General features: G+C 49.2%; 1 protein-coding gene across 5 annotated transcripts in view; it reads left to right on the top strand.

Moving 5' to 3' along the window:
* Nucleotides 1–20878, top strand: part of CIT (citron rho-interacting serine/threonine kinase) — a 171901-nt gene that overhangs the window by 143031 nt on the left and 7992 nt on the right. For 3 of the 5 annotated variants that reach the window (XM_033399983.2, XM_033399980.2, XM_033399979.2), the window contains 18 exons: nt 3647–3787; nt 4215–4322; nt 6019–6136; nt 6401–6565; nt 9714–9851; nt 10397–10577; nt 11202–11293; nt 11786–11890; nt 12107–12276; nt 13530–13610; nt 13707–13842; nt 15682–15821; nt 16185–16277; nt 17801–17909; nt 18001–18129; nt 18694–18774; nt 20373–20451; nt 20580–20759. In XM_033399983.2, the coding sequence (XP_033255874.1) occupies nt 3647–3787; nt 4215–4322; nt 6019–6136; nt 6401–6565; nt 9714–9851; nt 10397–10577; nt 11202–11293; nt 11786–11890; nt 12107–12276; nt 13530–13610; nt 13707–13842; nt 15682–15821; nt 16185–16277; nt 17801–17909; nt 18001–18129; nt 18694–18774; nt 20373–20451; nt 20580–20759 (2246 nt within the window). Of the gene's footprint in view, nt 1–3646; nt 3788–4214; nt 4323–5973; nt 6137–6400; nt 6566–9713; nt 9852–10396; nt 10578–11201; nt 11294–11785; nt 11891–12106; nt 12277–13529; nt 13611–13706; nt 13843–15681; nt 15822–16184; nt 16278–17800; nt 17910–18000; nt 18130–18693; nt 18775–20372; nt 20452–20579; nt 20760–20878 lie in introns of all 5 variants that reach the window. The other 2 variants (XM_004276745.4, XM_033399977.2) reach the window with 1 other exon arrangement.

The raw sequence follows: 20878 nt of genomic DNA, 5'->3' as shown, positions 1-20878 counted from the left end.
AAGAGCAGGCTGGAATCCTGATTCAGTTCCCTTGTTCTCACTTCTAAAACTACCTGGGAACGTTTCCAGTTCTCCATTCTGCACCTCACAGAGGGCTTTTTGAGCAGATGTCTGTCTGGCTGCCATTGAATGGGAGGCAGATCTCACTGACAGCCGAAACCATTAGGGAACTAAGAACAATCTTTATTGTCCGGAACGCAGCTGGCATGCTGGCTTGTGGTGGGCCTTCTGTAAGCAGGAGACCGGGGGCTCAGCCTGGCTCTCCCCTCCATCAGGTGCAGATTCTTGTAAATGGGGTCAGAATCAGTGCCTCAGAGTTGGAAAGAATTTTTGTGTGTCATTTATTGCAAATTCCCAGCACTTGCACCGCTGTTCCCTTTATTATTCCTGTCCTGGGCACTAACGGATCTTTCTCCCAGATCTTTTCTCTCGGGCCAGAAATGGCCTCAGAAGCTTTTCTGACACTGCCCTTTATAGGCATGATTAGTCTCTTGGACGTGACGCCAGAGCTCAGAGTCCACTTGCTAATCCTGTCGAGTTAATCCCCCTCCAAGGTAGAGAGTCCCTTCCCCAACCCTCCGCATAGGTGGGCCTCGGTGAACCTTGGCCTCAGTATCAAAATTTAGAGTGACTGTAGACCTCCCAGCTCATTTTTCTGGCACCTGTAACTCTTGGAAAGTCCTTTCTTATTGTAAACTAAAGCCTGTAACTTCCAACCATTGTTTCTGTTACATCGAAACATATGAAAACAGGGTGTAGTCTCATATTTCCAACCAAAGTAGGAGGTTAATACTGATTAATGATCAAATCACTTGACTAGTAATCAAAATAACTAATGTTTAATTAGCACGTACTATGTGCCAGGTGCCTTTCTGAGTACTTTCCATGAATTAACTCCTATAGTCCTTGTGACACTTCTGTGAGAGAACTACTACTTTTTATTGTATCATCTCTGTGACGGCTGATTCGATATCTCTGTAGCTTTCCCACTCCATATTGCCTTCTCTTTTCTAAATGGAACACTTGAAGTCCTTCCATGTTTGGGATGTTCTTTTCTGATAGATTTATCTTTCCGAAGAGAGTTTCTAGAAGCCCCTGTGGTTTGAACAGCACAGCATAGTGGGCTATCTCCACTTCCATTCTGGGCTCCGAATATCTCTGCCAGTGACCCAAGCTCTTTGTGTGGCTTCAGCACACTGCTGACACCCATCGATCTGTTAAATCACCACCAGCCCTTCTACAAGTTTTTTTTTTTTTTAAACATCTTTCTTTATTCAGTTGATGTGTTTAAAAAATACCATCCTATTAAACCTTCTCTTGTTGGTTTTGATCCATCTTCCCAGCCACCAGAGTTGTTTCATGCTCTGGTTCTGTCATCTAGTTCCTTTGTGCTTCCTCCCAGTTTCCTGTCACCCTCATAAAATTGGGGGACAGATCTAAGCACGTGGCTAGAGCCCTCTTTTCACTCTAACACTGACTGGGAACAGCCTCCGTTTACCTCTCTCTGGGAAGCAGGTTAATGGTTTTGTAAAACATTTCATTGAACACAAATGTCACTCTTGTTTTCTATTGTAGTAAATAAGTAGCCTATTTCCTGGAAAGCTAATGGACAGTTGATGTGTTGATTCTAGAGAGATATTTTGGGCCTGGCTGTCACCAAACAGATTCTTGTCCCTAGCACTTGTTTCTCTGCTTCCTGCCTAGTAATTAGTGTTGTCCTAAAATAGTGGAGAGAAACTAAAGTGGATAATTTGCAAGAAGTAATCATTTGTGCTACAGGGGACAGATAGCTCCCTGGAGGAGGTTATCTTAGCTGTTTTCTCTCTTTCTTTCCCTGTATTTTAGGGGGTTCTGTGGTTTGATTCAGAAATTCCAGGTCACGCACACAGGGCAGGTGGTCATAAGTTAGTATCCTGCTTTACGGAGGACTGATGGGGAGAGGCTGTCGGAGTAGGTTTCGGGCAGGAAAGGAAGATGGAAAGGTGAGGGGGACGCACCTGAACGGGATGGAGGGAAGAAAGACGAAGGAGGCAGCGCTAAGATTCATCGAGCATGTGCTGTATGCTGGGCACTGTGCTTGGTGTGTTAGCCAGTGAAGGGAGTTATTACCCCCACTTACAGACGAAGAGACTGAGGGTCTGAGAGGCAGTGAGCTGCCCCTGGTCACAGGACTAATAAGAGTTAAAGTCAGGATTTGAACCAGGGTCTGGAACGTTCTAAAGCCCAGGTTCTTTTCCATGACACCATGATGCCTCAGGGAATCAGCTGCCTCTCAAGAGGAAGGGCAGGTGAGGAGTAGAAATGGAAAGACAAGCATCGGTGGAGGGAAGAGAAATAAGGTAGCGAGGTTTCAGCAGATTCCGAGGTCATCAGTAGTAGCCTTTGGCTGGCTGGGGCGTGGGCCACCGAGGTTTGCCCTCGCCTGCTGGGAAACTCCCATGCTGATGGTTATAGCTCTTTACCAGCCCTCTGTCCTTAAGGCCGCAGAGGCTCTAGGCCACCAGGGAAGGGAGTATTTGGGCCACTGGTGGTGTGGTTAGATTGGACCCAAGGGGTTGGGTGAAATCAAGCAGCATCTTGTCAGGATAGCTGCTCTTTCCTGCTTTTTAGAAACAGAAGCATTTTAGGAAAGAGAGTCATAAACCCAGTATCTTTATAGCCTGCTCTGTTTTCTGGTTGACTTCCATTGTAAAAAAAATTGGAGAGAGATTTCCAGCACAAAGCGATTTCCAATGTCCTAAATAGAATTTTGTTTTCCTTGGGTTTTACCGACACTTGTACTGAACCTGGGATCTTCCTTCCTCCCCACATGGTAGAAATATCTCCTGCGACTGTGGCTATTGGGGTGCTTGTTGGTCCCACACCCTGACGAGGTGCTGTTTGAGTTAGAGGTGCTATGACCCTTTTTTTTTTAAAAAATCAATTTATTTATTTATTTGTTTTTATTTTTGGCTGCGTTGGGTCTTTGTTGCTGTGCGTAGGCTTTCTCTAGTTGTGGCGAGCGGGGGCTACTGTGTTGCCATGAGCGGGCTTCTCATTGTGGTGGCTTCTCTTGTTGCAGAGTACGGGCTCTAGGCACGTGGGCTCAGTAGTTGTGGCGCACGGCCTTTGTTGCTCCGTGGCATGTGGGATGTTCCCAGACCAGGGATCGAACCCATGTCCCCTGCATTGGAAGGCGGATTCTTATCCACCGTGCCACCAGGGAAGCCCTGACTCCCCTTTGTATATTCCACATGGAGAATCACAAAGTGAGTTCTCTTAATAGCAATTGAGATCTTAAAAAAAAAAAAAAATAAGGACAAATCAGAACGTGGCTGTCATGGCATTAATGCCTTAGATGTCAACTCAGATGGCCCGTACTATGAAGTACCAAAATATCCTTAACTGCAACTCTGATTGGGAAGGCAGACCCACCAGTCTGGACTTCTTGTTGTGGTGGGCACCTTGTGAGTGGCTGGCCATCAGAGATTTCTGTGCAAGTTCTTTTTAACTGCACATGCATCATTTTGGAATAGCAGACAGTTGGTCATTCCGGAATGAGCCGAGCTTTTGGTGCCATGTCTGAAATTAGTTTGTAATAGGGACAGTGAGGGAGCACGTTGCTTTGTGTGTGGTATGAAGCCTCTCCTGCCTCTCTTCCCACCAGCAAGCCAAGTTACAGCAGCAGATGGACATGCAAAAGAGTCATATTTTCCGTCTGACTCAAGGGCTACAGGAAGCTCTAGATCGGGCTGATCTGCTGAAGACAGAAAGGAGTGATCTGGAATATCAGCTAGAGAACATTCAGGTGAGAACTGGCAAAGGGAACTTAAAGTGTCTGCAGGAGCAAAGCATGATGGCTAAAAGCCATCTGTCTGGTCAAATGGGCAGTATCTTCACGTTGTGTGTTTTCCCCAGTATTTTATTATGAGGATTTTCTAACGTTCAGAGAAGCTGGGAAATTTCTATCATGACCACCCTCTAGATTCTCCTACTTGCCATTTGCTATTTTTTGCTTTTTCACATATCTGTCCGTACTTCAGTCCATCTTTTTTGGGGGGATGGTGGGCAGTAAGATCAGAACTAAGTAAATAAAGATTGGCCCAGTGCGGCTTGGGTTGAATTTTTCGTATGTTAATATTGTAACAGCTTTATTTTTTATTTTCTTAAAGTACCGAGTTTAAAAGTATACTTCTTTCGGTGTCTGAGGTGCTTTTCGTTTTCACAAATTTTAGGTTCTCTATTCTCATGAAAAGGTGAAAATGGAAGGCACTATTTCGCAACAAACCAAACTCATCGATTTTCTGCAAGCCAAAATGGACCAACCTGCTAAAAAGAAAAAGGTGGGTCAGAGGGTTTGAAAAGCGGGGAGCTGACAGTTTTGCTCAATCGTGGTGATTCTGTAAAGCCCACTGGGATAGATAATCCTAGGAACATCAGAGAAAACAAAATGCATCTTGTTTTGTTTGGGGTTGAAAAAGAGGCTTTGGGATCATCAGAATAGCTCTTCAAGAGAAGCGATCACTCTGGAGTCTGTAATACACCATTTTGTGTTCATGGCCTTTGAAGTTGTCATGCCTTCCTCTGTGAAGGCAGTGATAGTTTTTTCCCAGGCAGCTGGGGTGGGGGAGGTAGCAGAGAGGAAGCTTTATACTCAGGTCAGCGTCCTGGACTCCAGAGGGGTTCCCTGCTCACATGTACAGGACTCTGGAGAGATTACAGGTCACTTGTATGGGATTCTAGACAGAGAGGGGTTCTTAGGTCATGGGTATAGGATTCCAGAGGTTTTAATATGTCATCTGTATGGGGCCGTAGAAGGATTCTCAGGTCATGTGTACGGGACTCCAGAAAAACTAGCCATCATCTGCTCAGTCCTTCTGATTGGCTCAAGAAGAGACTGGGACCCAGAGAGCTGACGTAACCTGCCCCAAATGTCTGACTGGATAGCTGTCCCTTCCACGGGGTGCGGCTCCATCTCTTTAAAATTGTAACATATAAATTGAAAACAATGACCAAAAGAAACAGATGGACAGGGTGATATATAGGCACACATGGGAAGATTTTTAATAAGCCCAAAGCATGCTTCCCTGAACCACTGAAGGTTTGGTCATGTGTTCTCAGTTCCAGAAGGTCTCTAAGGAGCCTGAAGCTTCTTCCCAAGGCACCCAGATGCCAGAGTAGCACTGGCGGTGGTACAGGGAAGGCCTCCGATGACAGGATACTGGGGAGTGGGCTGAAGGAGGCGGCCGGTCTCTTGGTCCCTTTGTTCTCTTTACGGGAAGGCACCAGAGCAGCAGTGGTGGTTGTGGAGGCGGGTTTCCTTGTGTGCTGTGTGAGCGTGCCTGTTGGTGCTGATGATACTGAATCTGGTTTATTTTATCAGTGGACTGTTATCTGAGTTTGTCACTTGATGTAGTCAGGGTGCTTCCATGTATTTTTTTTTATTAGTTTTCACTCCCATTACCCTACGTTATACTTTTCTTTCCCATGTACAATACATGTTCCATTTGCATGTTTTTTGCATAAGCCCCTTGTGGTGACATTATTTTAGTATTCCATTTTTAAATTTTTTTTGCTTCCTTTAAAAAAAAAATACTCATCTCTGTGTCTTGTAACGAAGCATCATGAGACAAATTCAAGGCGAGAGTGATTTCTGAACCATGTCTCCTTTCCATCCTCCACTTCCATTTTTTGAGGGTAAAGGCTCAGGAAATGGCTCTCCTTCTTGGGAATGCTAAAGGAAGAGGTGGTGGCAATTCAAGCATCTCTGACCCTCTCGGTGAAAACTTCCACGCCCCTATTTTTTTTCCAGCCGGCTGGGAGGGGCTGTGGCTCGGTCCCCCCCTCCCCCTTCACATGCCATTTTTACTAAACCCGCTTGCAGTGAGTATGTGCCCGGCTCCCGTGGTCTGCTCCTCCCGAGGCAGAGTTCCTTTCACTAGTTCCCAGTGCCAATTTCCAGGAGTTAGGAGATATCTCTGTTTCCATTGCTAGGGTTTATTTAGTCGACGGAAAGAGGACCCTGCTTTGCCCACACAGGTTCCTCTGCAGTACAATGAGCTGAAGGTGGCTCTGGAGAAGGAGAAAGCTCGCTGCGCGGAGCTCGAGGAAGCCCTGCAGAAGACCCGCATCGAGCTCCGCTCCGCCCGGGAGGAAGGTACGGGTGCCCTCGAAGCCAAGTGCGGTGGACGAGGCAGAGGACCGATCTCAAGGAGATTGGCCGAGACTAGTTCAGCCTCGTGGTGACAGCCCAGACATCCCACGTCTGAACGATTCACGGCATCCTCGGCATTGCCGATCGGGCACCCTGTGTGTCCTTTTGGTCTCGGGCCTTTGATAGCCAGCCCCCGGGGCGGTCCACTTGGTTGGGGCCTCTCGGGGACCCTGCTAACCGAAAGGCGTTGGACCCGTCTCTCCCCAGCAGCCCACCGGAAAGCCGCAGACCACCCGCACCCGTCCACGCCGGCCACCGCCAGGCAGCAGATCGCCATGTCCGCCATTGTGCGGTCGCCCGAGCACCAGCCCAGCGCCCTGAGCCTGCTCGCCCCGCCGTCCAGCCGCAGGAAGGAGTCTTCGACTCCAGAGGGTATGTCCTCAAAAGGGGCCACTGGACATGCATCGACACTTTTTTAAATGGACTGAGAAATGCAGACCTAAGGTGAAAATGACAAGTAATAACACTAAAGGATAAAGAGTAAGAAGTAAGCCTTCTCCCCACCCCGGTTCCCTTACCCAGAGTCAACCATTGTGCTCTTCCAGCCATCATTCACGCATGTAACTGCATGTCTGTATTATGCAGGTGTCTTATATAATCATCTTTAAGAGGTAGGAGAAAATAACATATTTTTCTCAGTCCTTCTGTCTTTCATAAATATCATAGCCCACTGTGCTCTACACCAGGGGTCTCCAACCCCCGGGCTGTGGACCGGTACCGGTCCGTGGCCTGTTAGGAACCGGGCGCACAGCAGGAGGTGAGCGGCGGGCGAGCGAGCGAAGCGTCATCCCCGCTCCCCATTGCTCGCGTTACCACCCGAACCATCCCCCACCCCCCGCCCCCCGCACCGGTCCCTGGAAAAATCGTCTTCAACGAAACCGGTCCCTGGTGCCAAAAAGGTTGGGGGCCGCTGCTATACATTGCAGAACATCTTTCTTCTTTTAGTTAAAATGCTATCTTAGCCAGTTTCGTATTAACACATATGGATCGACCCCGTCCTTCTAGAGGGCTGTGTGGTCTTCCATGGTGGGAGGTGTATGATTCACCTATTAATCCAGACCCCTGTTGATGGGCATTTAGGTTATTTCCAGTTCCTTGTTTCCATATGTATCCTGCAGTGCATACCCTGCAGCTCTGTGGGTGCTATGACTGTAGGATAAGTCCTTGGGAAATGAATCAGGTTAAAGGTTATGTTCATTTTGAAAGTTGGTAATTTGTGCCAATTTATACCAGTGGTGTGAGGACTTTTACTTTGTGGGCTTAAAAGTACTCTGTTCACCTAGAGACGGAAAGGACTTAAAAAAAAAAAAGCCAAGGAGGGTGGTTTGGAAAGTCATACAGAGAGTGGAGTAGAGCTATGGTTTAATATCACGGTATCACCAGCTACGCACTTTATCTTATTTACTTATTTTTGGCCCTGCTGTGCGGCATGAGGGATTTTAGTTCCCCTACCAGGGATTGAACCCTTGCCCCCTGCAGTGGAAGCGTGGAGTCTTAACCACTGGACCGCCAGGGAAGTCCCACTATCAACCCACCTTAGCTGCCAATCTCGATGGGATTTTGTTGTCGTTGTTTTCTTCAGCGATGATGTCATCTCATTTCCTATGTTTACATAACACTTTGAATCAAAGAGCTTCACTCTTACAGTCATCAAAGTGGAGCTGGTAACACAGAGGAAAATCATTTCTGGCCCCCGTGTCCTTCGATGAGGCTGCGTAGAGCAGCTCCCTGAGTAGTTTGGAATACTCGAAGCATCTCCTTCGTGTGCGTGGCTTGTTCACCATTTCAAAGTGCATTTATGTTATTTATTCCTCATGACTTTCTGATAAAGGAACAGGAATAGCATTATATGGAGAAATCAATTTGGATTCAGAAATATGGATCCTGAATTTTTCTATTTAAAGCTGCCGTTAGCTAGTTAGGTCACTGTTGAGAAGGGGGCCTTCTAAATGGAAAAAAATCAATCTTGTTAATTTTAACTGACTGGACTATAAATGTAAGAATCAGTTGTTTGAGGCTTAAAAGTTGTTTTTTTTAAAAAAGGAGGTTATTCATGAAAGAGCTGGGCATGAAGTGAGAATTCTTCAGTCAGTTTAGGTATTGAATAATCAGAAGTTCTGTAATTCAGAATAGTGATCTTTAAACGATTCTGAAAAGCTCTAGATCCATGATCTCATGTGGAAAACAAACCGTTTATGACTAAAATATTTATAAACAACTGACTTAGAAGCATATGTTTCTCTATGCTCACAAATATCTATGCCACTGTATTAACAATCTGCTGCCAGTGATACGTTCTTAAATAAAACCTAATTCCTAATAACCAGATAATGGTGATTTTAATTTGGTTCATATAAATCTAGACACATCTATTAGTGTTAAAGTAATTTTACAATCTGTCACTAACGTGCTCTAATGTTTTTTAACAGCTTTATTGAGATATAATTCACATACTATACAATTTATTTGTTTGAAATGTATAATTCATTGTTTTTTAGTAAGTTCATAAGGCTGTGCAACCATCACATTCTAATTTTTAAACATTTTTGGTCCAACCCCCCGCCCCCGCAAAAAAAAACCCAAGAAACAAAACAACCCTATACCCATTGGCAGTTGCTTCCCATTTCCCCCTTCATGGAGCCTCTGACAACCACCAGTCTGCTTTCTGTCTCCATGGATTTGCTATCCTGGACGTTTCCTATAAATGAATCATACCACGTATGAATTTTTGTGTCTAGCTTCTTTCATAGAGCATAATGTTTTTGAGATTCATTCATCTTGTAGTATTTATCAGTACTTCATTTTTTTAATTGCTGAATAATATTCTATTGTGTGGTTATCACATCTTGTTTCTGTATTAATCCATCAATGGACATTTAGATTGTTTCCATTTTTTGGCTATCATAAATAATGCTGCTGTGAACATCTGTGCACAAATTTTGTGGCTACATAATGTTTTCATTTCTCTTGGGTGTGTAGACCTAGGAGTGGAATTGCTGGGTCATCTGGTAACTCTGTGTTTAACTTTATGGGGAACGACCAAACTGGGTTCCAAAATGGCTGCACCATTTGCTTTCCCACCAGCAGCGTATGAGGACCTTCATTTCTCCACATCTTTACCAACATGCATTTTCCATACTTTTGAGTCTGGATAAGCCAGCGAGCGTCAACTAGTATCTCACTGTGGTGTTTATTTGCATTTCCCTAATGATGAATGACGTTGAGCATGTTTTCCTGTGCTTCTCGGCCATTTATTTATCTTCTTTGGAGAGATGTCTTTTCAGATCTTTTGCCCATTTTTTAATTGGGTTGTCTTTTTCCTATTGCTTCATAAGAGTTCTTCCTATATTCTTGTTCTTTCTATATTCTGTTCTTCCTATAGTTCTTCCTATATTCTCTAAACTCCTTGTCAGAGGGATGATTTGCGAACACTTTTCCTATTCTGTGGGGCATCTTTTCACCTTCTTGGTGGTATAATTTGCAGCACTTTAATGATTTTTTTGAAAAAATCTTCCTCCAGAATTCAGCCGACGTCTTAAGGAGCGCATGCACCACAACATTCCTCACCGGTTCAATGTAGGACTGAACATGCGAGCCACGCAGTGCGCTGTGTGTCTGGATACCGTGCACTTTGGGCGCCAGGCATCCAAGTGTCTTGGTAAGAGCAGCTGCTGTGCGTGGGGGGAGGGTGCCTGTGCATCTCCACCTAAGATTCTGTCCGATGGGGGCGGGGTTTTTTTTTCCTTTTTAAATTCTTCATCATGAGTACATTCATTTTCAAGCTTTTAGTCTTAGTGGGAGGACACTATTTTTCCCCTGTTCAAGAGGGAGTTTATACGTGTTGTCAGCTCACGTCTCCAATTCCCTGTGCAAAATGCCTTGGGCTTTGTGAACTTCCAGCCCCCTTTCCGTCAGGCTGGTCTCTCCCTGCCTTTAGGCTGTGTGCTGGCTCCAAGGGAAACGTGCAGATGTGTTTTACACACCTGTCTGTGGCAGCCTGGGAGAAGCCAGGAAAACTGGGTCGAGAGTGCCTGGCTGTCTCGTTTCCTCTTCTCCATAGGGGCCTGGCTCCCGGGAAAGGTTAGGGATGCCCTGGATGGCGGGGCCAGATGGACGGGCCAGGCGGGGGGTTGGCTGGCAGAGGCAGGGAACGGTCCAGCATCAGCCGAGTGTGTGTTCAGGTTGTTCACTGCTTTTCCCTAGAATGTCAGGTCATGTGTCATCCCAAGTGCTCCACGTGCTTGCCGGCCACCTGTGGCCTGCCAGCCGAATATGCCACGCACTTCACTGAGGCCTTCTGCCGTGACAAAATGAACTCCCCGGGTCTCCAGACCAAGGAGCCCAGCAGCGGCTTGCACCTGGAAGGGTGGATGAAGGTGCCCAGGTATTGCTGCAAGGCCGTTCGGGCTGGGGTGGGGTCTGGTGAAGGGCGGCAGGATGTGCCGGCCCAGAACGGGCCGCTTTGGGGTAAGGATACTTCTGAGCTAAAGGCATTTGGAAAACAGCAGATGCAAGAGCGACACTCTGACCTCCCCTTTCTCTCCTGGAAAGTAGGAGGTAAAACTCCCATGTAAAAGCTGCTCTTCCTGTACCAGGAGGAAAGAAGTGTTCTCCTCCCTGGAGCAGGGGGGGGCAAGGCCAGCTGAGAGAAGTCTGTGCACACAGACCCTGTTACCTTTCCTCAGTTGCTACTCTTTGTTCAACTTAGTATATAAGCACTTGGGCCCATCTGCTTTTGGGGCTTTGTTTTCTTGTGCAGACTCCCATGTACACATAAAATAAAATGTGTATGCTTTTCTCCTGTTCATGTGTCTTACATCAGTTGAATTCCGAGGCCAGCCTACGTCCCAGAAGGGTAGAAGGAAGCTTTTTTTTCCCCTGCCCCTGCACTTCATTCCCGATGTTTTTGAGGGAAGCATCTTCACCGGGATTCCCTCGCCTCCCCACCCCTTCCCCCTGCCTGACTCTTCTGAGTTCAAACAGTTCTTTCCCATCTCTGTTTTCCCAGGAATAACAAACGAGGACAGCAAGGCTGGGACAGGAAGTACATCGTCCTGGAGGGCTCGAAAGTCCTCATTTACGACAGTGAAGCCAGAGAAGGTAAATTAATAGCTCAGGGAATCTCATTGCACGCGGTTGGCCCAGCTGTCCTAGTCTTGGCGTGAAGGCTCTGTTTTCCGGACTGCGTTGCAAGCCTTCTACAAGTTTCCATTTTTGAAAATTAAAACCCAAATGACTGCGCTGAAGGTTATTGGTACGATACTCACGTCTATAGGTCTCCCCACTGAAGACCCTGCAGGGTGCTGCCCTGAAGATTCCACCTGCTAATACACCTTCCGAGAACTTCCGCCTCAGCCAACTAACCCATAAATCCGCATCGTCATCCGAAATTTGACTGTGCCACTCATCTGACGCACTTTACTTTTGTTTTTATCTTCCCTCTCCGCCTTCTCCGCACATCTCTTCCCTCCTCTGTTCTCGTGCGCCTGTCTGTCCACCGCATACTCCGTCTCTCTCTCTTTTCCTCTTGTCTCCTCTTGTTCTTGTTCCTGTTCTTTTGTTTTCCTTTCTGCCCTTCCTCTTTGCACCAAGCTGGACAGAGGCCGGCGGAAGAATTTGAGCTGTGCCTTCCCGACGGGGACGTGTCTATTCATGGCGCCGTTGGTGCTTCTGAACTCGCAAACACAGCCAAAGCAGGTGGGGAGCAGCGGGGCCCCTGGAGGTGGGCTGGGCTGGGCTGGGCTGGGCTGGATCCATCAGCAAGGGCAGGAGGGGCACGTGGCGGATCAGCCTGCGAAGGAGGCTCCCTGGCCCCGCCTTTTGCTAAGTAACTGGGACTCAGGTGTAGTAGCTTGGCCATTGTTCCCAGTGGGGGTGGGCGAACCCCACCCTGTGCTCTGTCGAATCTCCTAGATGTCCCCTACGTGCTGAAGATGGAATCTCACCCGCACACCACCTGCTGGCCCGGGAGAACCCTCTACTTGCTGGCTCCCAGCTTTCCCGACAAGCAGCGCTGGGTCACCGCCTTAGAGTCAGTTGTCGCAGGTGGGAGAGTGTCTAGGGAAAAGGCAGAAGCCGATGCTGTGAGTATGCACACGGGCGCCGGAGCTTGTCTCTGTAAAGCGGGCAGACTTGGTGGGAGTCCCGTCGGCTGCCGTGTTTCCCCTTGCCCTCCCTCTCTGAGGGGTGATGGCTTGAGACTGTCACGACCGGGATTCTGTGCCGACAGAGATCCAGGCTTCGAGGCGGCTTGGCCGGCATCGTGGGTCCCCCTCCAAACCCCAGAGCCTTCTAGAATGGGGGAGTCGACCCCCTTAGCCAGCTCTCAGGGCGCACTGCATCTCGGTTCTGGCTGCACAGGGCAAATGTACTTCCAAGGAAATCCTCTCGCTCGTTTACCTGGAAGTGTTTATGTGGTTTGAAGGCCTGCATTACGAGCACGCTGGCTGTGAAGCGGCACGAAAGGCTGCCGACAGCCGTGTCTCCTTCAGGAAGGCTTTTCATAACAATTGCTTTTATGTGATTTGCTCTATTGAAGGCAGGTCTGAAATCCTACTTCTCCTGAAGACGTTAGAGGTGTGGGTGGGCCTTGATTGGCATCACTCCTCCTGGAACATTCCAGGATACAAACAGCGCTCATCACTCACTGGTGTTTGCTCCACCAAAGACCCAACAGCTCTTTTCAAACACTTAGCTCCTAATAAACACTTTAAGTGTTAGCAATCGGAAAATCCTCAATCACGAGTCTCCTGCTCGTGGGGTAAACCTGTTTCAATGACCCATCTCCTTGTCCCACGTGTGAGCCTTTTACCGAACGCCCCATCCATGTGTGTACGATAGGGCCCTGACTGTACCTCCTACGAGCTTCTGCCCGCGTGGGTTCAGGTAAAGAGACTCAGAAGTGGGTTGGTTTGCTGCTGACACTGGGCTTTGCCCTTGTGCCACCACCTGGAGGGGCAGGAGCGTCCGTGTGGCTTATTAAGCCTTGGCAGGGACATCCTTCAGCTTCGGTTTGTTTCGTATCACAGACTCTCTCTCTGCGTCTCCTGTACTCATTTAGTTCTGCATCCGAACTGAGTTACAACTCCGACACTAACAGCCACCCCAGAGATACCGATAACATTCACGTCCTGCCTTTTGAGCTCAGATCAAAATACGGGGCAAGCCACGAGTAGACGTGTGCTTCTGAGCGTCTTCAGGAGGAACTTGCCCTTCTTCCTGGCATTAAACTTTTCTCCGTTCTTGCTTTTGTCTGTCTGGACGGTCCGGTCATGAACAGTTCAGCTCACCGTGGCCTCTTTTTTCTCTCTCTTTTTTTTCTTTCTCGTGTGAAAAGAAATTGCTTGGAAACTCCCTGCTGAAACTGGAAGGCGATGACCGGCTCGACATGAACTGCACGCTGCCCTTCAGCGACCAGGTGACCATGTTTTTTTGGGCACCGTCGGCTGTGTCGGGGCTGGTTATGGGGACGTGACCCCCCTCACGCTCTGCCTGGGGACTTGCACCCCGGCAGGTGGTGCTGGTGGGCACCGAGGAAGGGCTGTACGCGCTGAATGTCTTGAAGAACTCCCTCACCCACGTCCCAGGGATCGGAGCGGTCTTCCAGATTTACATCATCAAGGACCTGGAGAAGCTCCTCATGATTGCAGGTGGGAGGCCAAGGACACGGCGCTTTTCCTTCACTTGTAAGGGAGATGATTCGCCATATGCTTGTCGAACGCAGAGACAGGCCCTCCTGGGGGCAGGCTGGAGCGGAAGCGGCTCTTCCCTCTGCGTCCTGTAGGTGCCTGCACCCCCGGCGCTCTGCTCGCACGCGGCCCCTCTCTGAGCGCCTGCCCGCCCTGCTGCCCGCCTCCCATTTCTCCCTGCTCTCACACACCCTTCATCTGCGTGCACGACTCATTAGCAGTTTGCCACATTTCCCCCGCCCTTCTCTCTCCCTCTCTCTCTCTCTCTCTCTCTCTCACACACACACACACACACACACACACTCCCTCTCTCTCTCTCTCTCTCTCTCTCTCTCTCTCTCACTTATTTTGAACCACCTGAGAGTCAGTGGCAGCTGTGACTGGATCCTTCAGCCAGTCACCTAAGAACAAGGGGCATTCTCTCACATACCCATGCCAGGAAGGTTCTTTTTCCCTCTCTTTATCGGTGGTACTATATATATGTCTGTGGTGTGTGTGTGTGTTTGTGTGTGTGTGTGTGTGTATTTTTTTTTTTTTAAGGGGAAAACAATAATGCATTTGCTCCATGTTCAAAACATCCACAGTCAGGTCTCATTCAGGCCTGGCCGGCTGGATCCAGGGGCCGGATCCTGACGTAATATGGTCAGGAACTGGCTTTCTTTGGTCTCTCAGCTCTTTTCTGCTGCTGGCTTGTTTTGTTGGTTTCTTTTTTTTTTTTTGCGGTATGGTACAGCCCAAGTCCCTGCTCTCAAGGCCTTATTTTTTTGTTTTGTTTTTTTTGCGGTACGTGGGCCTCTCACTGTTGATGGCCTCTCCCGTTGTGGAACACAGGCTCCGGACGCGCAGGCTCAGCGGCCATGGCTCACGGGCCCAGCCGCTCCGCGGCATGTGGGATCCTCCCGGACCGGGGCACGAAGCTGTGTCCCCTGCACCGGCAGGCGGACTCTCAACCACTGAGCCACCAGGGAAGCCCCTGGTTTCTTTTTTCTTGCTTTCCTTCCTTTCCTTTCTTTCCTCCCTTCCTTCTTGACATTATTCTTGGGAGCAGTTTTAGGTTCACAGCAAAACTGAGCAGAAGGTAGGGAGAATTCCCCTATATCTCTGCCCCGCATGCGCACGCGCAGGCCGCCTCCTCCATCAGCGTCCCCCACCGGAGTGCACCTACATGGACTTGTCATTATCACCCCAGGTCCACAGTTTACATTCAGGCTCACTCTTATACATTCTGCGGGTTTGGACAAATGGGTAACAATGTATCCGCCATTACAGCATCCTATAGAATAGTTTCACTTTTTAATTCGGGGAATTTAATCGTTGCTTCTCCCATTTTCTCATGTACTGCCCATAGCTGGCTTTTACCTGTGGCTCCAGTAATGTCCTTTATTTTTTTCCCGGCTTGTGATCCAGTCCAGGACCACGCACTGCACTCACACAGGTCTCCCTCGTCTCCTTGAACGTGGAACCATCCTCAGCCTTTCTGTGGTCCCTCGTGACACCGTGACACATACTGGATTAGTCCGCGTTTACTGTTTTGTTGTCCCCTACCCATTCCTTGACTTTGGTGGGGAGCACGTTTGAATATTCAGTTCACGTTCTCCAATTTTGTGTCTGCAGAATTTTTTGTTTTCCTTCCAAAGTCTTGACCAAGAGGCCAGATATTTTCCTTTTAGATCTAAAAGTTGGACCTAAACTGTGTTTATGGGAATTTGTGGAAAGCAGTGCCTCCGCATGGCCTCGTGTGGCTTTTACTCGGGGGAGGACGAGAACCGCCACTGTGGCTCTGCTGTCCCGTCCCCTCAGGAGAAGAGCGGGCCCTGTGTCTCGTGGACGTGAAGAAAGTGAAACAGTCCCTCGCACAGTCTCACCTTCCCGCCCAGCCGGACATCTCACCCAACATCTTCGAAGCCGTCAAGGGCTGCCACTTGTTTGCTGCCGGCAAGGTAAGCGCCCCTGCGGGCCTCAGCCGGCAAGGGCTCTTGAAATTGTGGGCTGAGTGGTTTGACCTTGAAAATTGTGTGTCCTCAAACTGGGTTAAGTTTCTGTTGCTTTTCGACACAACTGGTGGTTGCACTGTTGGCATCTAGTGGGCAGGGCCTGGGGTTTCTCCTAAACATCCTACAGTGCCCAGAATGGCCCCTCACCACAGAGAATGACCTGGTCCAAAGTGTCCATAGTGCCGGCTTGAGAGACCCTGCTCTCAACTGATGTTCCTTTCCTAGTTTTGCCGCGGAGCCAGTGTACACACTGGTGACGCGCTTTTTCCTTCTTTCTCCGTCCCCCCTCCCCCATCAACTGCTTTTCAGATTGAGAGCGGGCTCTGCATCTGTGCGGCCATGCCCAACAAAGTTGTCATTCTCCGCTACAACGAAAACCTCAGCAAGTACTGCATTCGGAAAGTAAGTCCCGGGCCTGGCCGGGCCTGCTCTCCCAGCGAGCAGGTGGGGAAGGTGCTGTCTCGGGGCGAAGTGTGTGCCTGGGCCCTTCGGCCTGGGTGACTTAGAGAGAGCGGGAGGGTGTCTTGCTCCCCGGAGAAAGCTCCAGAGCGGCCCATCCTTACACTTTTCCCTCTCGCTCTCCTCCCCTGCATGTGTGAGCTGCCTCTCTGGCCAGCCCAGTGAATTCAGCCTTTTGTGAAGGGAGAAAGGAAGGTGGCTGATGGAGGAGACACCTCTTTTGAACCAGTAGAAGAAAGGAAGATCTCTCTGAGGAGCTAGAAGCCCTGGTGGCACCTACCAGAATCCTTCTCAGATTGTAAAAGTTTCTATTAATGACCTTCAAAAAAAACCAGTGCTGGCTGTGTTTTGATACCCAGTGCGGGAGCTGGCTCTCCTCGGAGCACAGTGGGTTGTGATGTTGCCTGCGGTGTGGACAGCTATCCGTGAGATCACTGCACTTGCCTCGCTTCTGGAGAAGGCTGTCTCTTGTCCCTAGACTAGGCATGTTCCACCCATCCTAAGCCTGATGTATTTCAGGTGCTTTCGTGATTAGTCTCAAAAGTAAAAGGAGGGATGAATATATAAGGGTTGTTACCTGTTAGAGAAACTGTTTCATCTGGGGCGGGCTCTTGTTTAGTTTGCATTTTTATTGAGCACCTACTACTACCAGAGACTGAGCTGGCTGTTTCACACACTTTTCACAACAGTTGTGAGAAACAGGGGTGATCATCCCTAATTTTCAGGTAAGATGACTGAGGCTGGCCAAGATCCTAGGTTACAAAGTTGAGACCCAAACTGAAGTTTGACTTTCCCTAACGTTTCACTGTGTTATACTAGTTTCCTCATACTTAGTAGGTGAGCAATAAATATTTAGTGGTGATGATAATGCTGATTAGAGCTTGAACTGTTAACTTCAGGAAAATTCCCAGAAATCACTTCTTCTTTATAATTCCTGGCCATCATTTGGAATAAGCATGCCTAGGTTTTTGAAGCCATTAGGATTGACCTGAAAACAAGTGTAAGTAATTAGGAAGCAGATAATTCAGATAGATGAGATAACTCAGTAATGATAACAATGATATAGGTAATATAGGTTCAGAATAGAAACCTAGAAGCTTGGAAAAGGAAACTAAAACCACTCCCTCTAACCACCGTTTGTGTATTCCTCCAGGCTTTTTCTTCTGATCAGAATGTCGTAGTTTTAAAGCTCTCTTTTTGAATGCTACCTTTTCATTGAAATGGCGTTTCTGACCCTTTTTTGGGGTGCAACTTGACCTTCTTAGTCTCAGGTTGCATAGAACCCAGAGGTAGCAAAAGGATGGGGGGGGGGTCCTTGTGAGGGACGTGAAGAGACTGAGTGTGCTTGGTGTGAAGACAGAAGGAAGAAGTTGTGCGGCAACGCCTGCACGGCTTGGTTAGATGCCCGAGGAGAGCAGGGGCCACCCCAAGTCTACGCTCACATCCTCCTTTCTGCCCCGTCTCAGGAGATCGAGACCTCGGAGCCCTGCAGCTGTGTCCACTTCACCAACTACAGTATCCTCATCGGAACCAATAAATTCTACGAGATTGACATGAAGCAGTACACGCTGGAGGGTAGGGCCCGGGCGCGCCCCCTGCCCACGCTCCGCTGCCACCTCAGGCTCCTTCTGGGTCCTGAGGCTCCGCCTCTTGCCTGCCTTTACAGAATTCCTGGATAAGAACGACCATTCTTTGGCGCCTGCCGTGTTTGCCTCCTCTTCCCACAGTTTCCCCGTGTCCATCATGCAGGTGAACGGCGCGGGGCAGCGGGAGGAGTTCCTGCTCTGCTTCCATGGTGAGTGCGGCAGCTGCCTGCTGCTGATGGGGGCGTTCACGGCACCACAGCCCCGGGGCAGGGTCCTCGGGGCCGGGCGTGGCCAGTGTGCCTGGGGCGGGGCCGGTCCTGCTGCGGGGAGTACACGGTCCTGGGGAGTACGCGGTCCTGCACCGCCAGGGCCCCCGGGGTGCCCCCGCCCCACCCCCAGGCTCCAGCCAGGTCCGCCGTTGTCGGTCTCTCCAAGAGCGGCCTGCCCTGTCCTTCTCTGCCCCTCACTCCCTTCTCTCCCTCTCCTCTCTCCCTTTCCTTCTTTTCCCCCCTCAGATCTCTGGGCCTGTTTCTCCCCCTTCCTCACTCCCTGACTCTTCCTCCTTCCGTCTCCCCCTTCTTTTCCTATCTCCCCCCTTTCACTCGCACCCTCTTTCTTTAATAAATCCCCGAGAGACGTGGCTCAGCAGAGCTCCTGAGGTTTTTCACAATCCAAGCCCGCTGGGCTGGATTCCTTACTCTTCCATCAAAGTGTGTGTCATTGATACCCCTGCCTCCGGCCGTGCTCATGCCCCGGGCTCTACCTCCTTGCAGAGTTTGGGGTGTTCGTGGATTCTTACGGAAGACGCAGCCGCACAGATGATCTCAAGTGGAGTCGCTTACCTTTGGCCTTCGGTAGGTGAGGCGAGGTGTGGGGCTCTTTTCTGCCAGTAGTTGGTGTCCCGGGGAAAAAAAACCTCAGGTGGAATTCCTTTAGGCTTAAGCACTGTGCTTGGGGCCCCCTTAGGCGCCAGGCGCCATGTGAAGCATCACCCGCGTTAAGCATCTAGGGCAGAGGCCCCGAGGCCTGACGCCGAACCACGGAAGGCAAACCCACCGGCCTCTCATGCCAGAGGGAGACCATTCCCTGTGAGTTCATTTAAATCATGTCAAAGACTGCACAGCATCCCATAGCACCGCTGAACACCTGTCAATTTAGCCAATTCTGATTAGGCCCATTCTTTTTGTAAGTGTGAACAATGCTGTGATGAAAAACTTACCCTAAAATTTGCACACTTGTTAAATATCCCCAGCTCAGAAATTCTAAAAGTGGAGCTACTGGGTCAAAGGGTGAACACACACACACACAACGTACATATGTGACTGTGTGAATGTTCTGAGATACCCTTCAAGGCTATTTCGTTTATCTGTTGCTTCATGACAAGTTCCAAAACCTAGTGACTTAAAACAACTACTTGTCATTGCCTGAGCCTCTGTGGCCTGACTGGACAGTTTTGCTTCTTACGGTGTCAGCAGGGGCACCGGGACACCTAGAAAGTCGGAAATGGCTTCACAAAGTGGCTGGCAATTGGAGCTGGCCGTCAGGTGGGAGCTTAGCAGGGGCCGGTGGCTAGAGGCCTCATTTCTCTCCACGTGGGCTTCTCCTAAGAGTGCAAAAGTGGGGGCTGGCAGGCCTTCTCACTTCCACCACATTCTGCTGGTTCAGCCTGATGCCAGGCAAGGAGAGGCCACAAGGGCCTGAGTACTAGGAGGCACGACTGATGCCGAAGTAACAGTTCACCGCAAGGAGTAATAGTGATAATCTTCTTTTTCCCTTTAAGACCAAAAACAGCTCTCATTATATCCTAGAGTTTGAGTGACACTGTGATATAGAAATATAGTACTAAGACCAGAAATATTTAATCTATGAACCTAGTCTTTTTTAATTACATTTTTTAGAAAAATGTATTCAATTAAACAGTTTAAAAAGGTCTACAATGAAGTCTCACCCGTATCACTCGTCTCCCAAATCCTCCCTCCCCACTCCCCGAATGGAAAACATTTTTTTGAGTTTCTTATCCTTCCAGTGCTTTATGCAAATAACGGGCACATTAAAAAATATATTCTCATCCCCCTCCCTTTTTAAAAAGTCAGTGTGGTAGCACACTTTACACAGTATTCTGAACCCTGCTTTACAAACTAAGTAAAACTACACCTTGGGTTTTTTCCCCATCAGTGCATAGAGAGCTGCCTTACGCATTTTTACGCCTGTGCGGAATTCCAGGGATGCGCCATGATTTGCGTAACTGATCCCGACCGTGTAGCCTTAAGTCGGTTCCCATCTTCCACTCTAACAGCGTGGCAGGGGGTACACTTGAACATGTCTCATTATGCAGGCATGTGGGTACACGTGTAGGGTAAATTGCTTCAGGGATGGCATGGCAGCCTGGTTTTGACTTTCTGTCTCTTAACCCTCCCTTGCCCCACGCTCTTGCTCGGTGGTGGCCACGCAGCCTACAGAGAACCTTATCTGTTTGTGACCCACTTCAACTCACTCGAAGTAATTGAGATCCAGGCCCGCTCCTCTCTAGGGTAAGCACTGCCCCCCAGGCTTTGAAAAGCTCGCGGTTGGGTGTGGGTGTCGGGCGGGGCCGTGCTCCCTCTCATCCCGCCTAGCAGTGGAGGTGGCGGGCCATGCAGACTCTCCTGGAACTCCACAGGACCCCTGCCCGAGCGTACTTGGAAATCCCGAACCCACGCTACCTGGGCCCTGCAATTTCCTCGGGAGCTATTTACCTGGCGTCCTCGTATCAGGATAAATTAAGGGTCATCTGCTGCAAAGGAAACCTCGTGAAGGAGACCGGCACTGACCAGCACCGGGGCCCGTCCACCTCCCGCAGGTAATGCCCCTCTCTTCCTCATCACAGGGGGAAAAGTGCTTTCCTGCAAAGCAGAAGGGTATCTTGCCAAACTGGCTGAAAGTTTCCCAATCTTCAAAGCTCAAGCCACTCATTTCTTT

The sequence above is a fragment of the Orcinus orca genome, chromosome 15 (genome assembly GCF_937001465.1).
Source record: "Orcinus orca chromosome 15, mOrcOrc1.1, whole genome shotgun sequence".
NCBI classification, from domain to species: Eukaryota; Metazoa; Chordata; class Mammalia; order Artiodactyla; family Delphinidae; genus Orcinus; species Orcinus orca.
The sequence above is the reverse complement of the archived record's forward strand: the minus strand, read 5'-3'. Positions and strand labels throughout refer to the sequence as shown.